At 36.6% G+C, this 3953-nt stretch overlaps 1 protein-coding gene across 1 annotated transcript; it reads left to right on the top strand.

Annotated features, from left to right (window-relative positions):
* Window positions 1–301: 301 nt before the first annotated feature.
* On the top strand, window positions 302–1559 carry LOC306755870 (trypsin-3-like; the record flags this gene model as incomplete). Its single annotated transcript, XM_079240433.1, has 5 exons — window positions 302–341; window positions 466–619; window positions 782–1044; window positions 1168–1304; window positions 1410–1559. The coding sequence occupies 5 exons, from the start codon at window positions 302–304 to the stop codon at window positions 1557–1559; spliced, it is 744 nt and encodes a 247-aa protein (XP_079096559.1).
* Between the last annotated feature and the right edge of the window lie 2394 nt (window positions 1560–3953).

Genomic DNA, 3953 nt, shown 5'->3' with positions numbered 1-3953 from the left:
CTTTTTGTGATGGTTTCACAAAAGTGTCAAAAAAGAAAAAAGGAAGTTCAAGCCACATTGAGCTAACATATGGATCACCTCATATAAAGGAACTAAAACTTTTCTTTTCCAACATGTTAACATTAAAACGTTTTCCTTTTTTATATGGTACACATTAAGACCTGGTTCTCTAGGGAAATCTAACACATGTTTAGTGTTTGAGGTGGTAAAAGACCTTGGAAAAAAAAGAGATAAGAGGACTAAAATAGCTGAAATTTTGAGCGAAAGTGCGCAGTGATCATTAGGCCAGACAGACTGAGGCATGAAGCTTTTCCTTGTCCTGACATTCTTTGGAGGGGCAGGTATCATATTGATCATATTGATGACGGGGAATACAGTAGTAAAAGCAATCAATTAGATATCAATGGACCTTTCATAAACTTATCTTAATTTGGCAATTATTTATTAATTCATTTTAATCTACAGTTGCCCTGGGAGAAGATGACAAGATTGTTGGAGGGTTTGAGTGCCGGAAGAACTCTGTGCCCTACCAGGTGTCTCTCTTCACTGGTTACAACTTCTGCGGTGGGACTCTTCTGTCTGATGAGTGGGTGCTCTCTGCTGCACACTGCAAGCCAAAGTAATAAACATGATCAATAACACTTTCCTTTTACAGTATGGAAACAAGTGGCTGGTTGACATGGATTGATTGAACAGTTTAAATCAAGTTTTTTGTACGACTTTACAGAGGATTTTTTTGGTAGCAGCAACACAGCTGGATAAACTGACACCCATCTTTCAGGTCAAATTTAGAGATTCGTCTGGGAGAGCATGACATCTGGGAACCTGAAGGGACCGAACAGCACATAATGTCTGAGAAGTTCATTCGCCACCCTGACTACAATCCTGGCACACAGGACAGTGATATCATGCTGATCAAGCTAAGTAAACCTGCCAATCTGAACAGCTATGTGCAGCCTGCAGTGCTTCCTTCTAAGTGTGCTGCTGATGGGACCATATGTCGGATATCTGGATGGGGGAATATTCGCTCCAGTAATGAAGGCTGTGAGTTATAACATGTTTCTCTGTGTGAAAATGCTCCGAAAAGCTAAAATTAGCACAGATGAGCCACAAGACGTTGCTATGAGAACATCAAGTTTTTTTGGTTTTTTTTTTATGCTTTCATAGCAAGGTACCCTGACAAGCTGCAGTGCTTGGATGCCCCTCTCCTGAGCGATGACACCTGCTTTAATGCATATCCTTTCCAAATCACTGAAAATATGATTTGTGCTGGATATCTGGAAGGGGGAAAAGACTCCTGTCAGGTAATATTGCGACAATGGTTTATGTAACAAAAAGCAACAAATATTTAAGCTTTGAGATAAAACATTTACAACCTAAAAGTAACCAATTATCTCCTTTAACTTCAGGGCGACTCTGGGGGTCCCATGATATGTGATGGAAAGCTCCAGGGAGTTGTATCTTGGGGCCATGGCTGTGCTCTCAAAAACAAGCCTGGGGCGTACACAAAAGTTTGTAATTATGTTTCTTGGATCAAGAAAACAATGGCGACTGGCTAAAAGTGAAGTTTGAGAGTTCACATCGGAGAATGCATTCAAAGTATACAGTATGGTTCTTGTGCAGCTTTTAGTTCAGTAGTACATGATGTTTTCATATACTGCCCTTCTTAAGCCTTCATCATCTCTAAGTTTAAATTTGTTGATTGAAATTATTTTCATTTTGATTAAATTTGAAAAATACTTTTGGAAAATTAATGATATGTGTCATATGTGATCTATGATATTTGAACATTTTCTGCACCTCCACAACCCCTTCTCCCCTTCTTTAAAGTAAAACAACAACAACAATACAAACAGAGGGGGAAGTATCAACATATTGTGTGAAAAGTGGTTCCAAATAACTATTTAATTTATATAATAGCTCTTCAGTAGCTTCTAAAAAATAATTTTTTGTCCTTTCCCTTGTTCTTTATAACAAATCCAAAAGGTATAGATCCACTTTCAACCCCCCTCCCCCACCCTTTCCACCCTCTTAACTCAATTAATGTGACACATGCCCCATGTAATTGTTTCATCAATTAATACAACATCACCATATTTGAAATAAAAGTAACCATGCTCTGCAAATTATGTCCCTCAACATGTATAAACATGTTGCCAAAACAATGGAAAAAAGAAAACTAAAGTGATATGGCAAATAGGAATCAACATAATCCAGTCGGGTTCTTATACCACACACACCATATAAGTCCCTCAAGATGTGTTTCAGTCTTAGCAGCCCAATGACAGAAAGAAGAAAAAAGTAAGTAGCAAAGTTTCCTTCTTTTATCCTTAACATTCACATTTTCAATACAACCCTTTCCTTCTGCTCAGGATTAGAGAAAAAAAAAAATCAAATATTGAAATATTAAGCAACTACCCCACCTGTTGTTCCTCCTGCACCTTACACTGCAGAAGAGGATAGGATGAGTGATTGATATCTACTATCATAAAAAGGCAATTCAAGCCCAGATTTGTCTTTTAGAATGGAGAGAAAAAAGATGACCTGAAAGATGTCTGAGTGGAGTGGTATGTAAACTTTTCGGACATAGTCCAGTTTGACTTTTCATTTGTTCTTGAGGAACTCTTCAACTTTGGTCCTCAGTAGGCCTCTGTCCAGCAATCTTTATTCTTCCTTGAATGTGAAAATTAATATTGCAAATCTATAAAATCACAAAAAAAAAAAAGAAGAAGTAAGTTGCAAGAATCAGAGTAGACACATTAAATACTTCCAAAAACTGAAATCTTTGGAAAATAAAAATCTATGCTCCAGTGATGGACTCTGCTGGATGCTGCTGCAGAGGGACCTTAGCCAATTATTTCTGGTATTTGTTATCATTCTGTGTGTTGTCATTATTTATATCTTTATGATAATTTTTGTTTTTATCAGTTTTGTATACGGTATTGTTACTCTTGATGTTACTAGTGTTATAGGTTAAGTTTATTCCCACAGTAAATGTAGGTTATTGTCAAATAGCTACAGTTTGTTAGTACAGTACACCTTTGCAGAGAAAGCCTACTTTAGGTGACGTAGGATGATGCAACGCAACAGATTTAATGCAAATGTTCATGGCTAAATTCAGACACAGTTTAGATATATCTCAATCAAATATTCACAAATACTCTCCATAGTCTCATCGGTTACACATACAACTCATCCTGGCCTGTTAAACCTCTCTGGTTAATCCTATAGCTATATATAGCTATTGTCCATTGATGTTTGGGGCGATGTGTGTCTTAATCTCGCAATCATTTTCAATGTTTTTTTTGTTTTTTTTAAAAATTTATTTAATATTATTTTATTAAATAACAATTTGGAGTGCTATTTAATCAACTATTAAACACCCTTTAAAAAAAAAAAAAAAAAATCTCTTTTCAACCATGTTGTCTAGCTCCAACATTGCATTGCTCTTCACACTCTCTTGCTCTTCAGTGGTGAGATCTCTTAGATTTGTAATAAACTAACAGACAGGATGTTATTAACAAGTGTCAAAGACAAGAGTGTCACTGGTGCAAGGGTTTGAAAAGCATGATGAACATAATTTATACCAACAAGCATGGCTATAAATCTAGATGTTAAAATGTTTAGAAGTGTAACGTAGTGTGTAACAGATTTAACTGCCTCTCATGGTGCCACAACATTTGCAGCTACAAGCTCTGAGTCAGAAAAATGTGGGCAATGAATGGGTAGAAAGATCTTATGCTCAAAGATGGCTCTGTAGTTGAGGAATAAACCAGACATTAAGAGTCAGCCAACAGTAATTTAAAAAGAGGGAAAAAAGCTGCCACACTGCTTCCTGTGGGTTGAAAAGCAATAACGTGTGGTGCGCTGCTCTAACATCAATAATTATGGAGAACTTCTTCAATTGGCCTCTCACAGGACAAAATTAAATGAGATGATTAATTTATTCAATG

The sequence above is a fragment of the Telmatherina bonti genome, assembly GCF_933228915.1.
Source record: "Telmatherina bonti genome assembly, chromosome: 5".
Lineage (NCBI taxonomy): Eukaryota > Metazoa > Chordata > Actinopteri > Atheriniformes > Telmatherinidae > Telmatherina > Telmatherina bonti.
The sequence above is the reverse complement of the archived record's forward strand: the minus strand, read 5'-3'. Positions and strand labels throughout refer to the sequence as shown.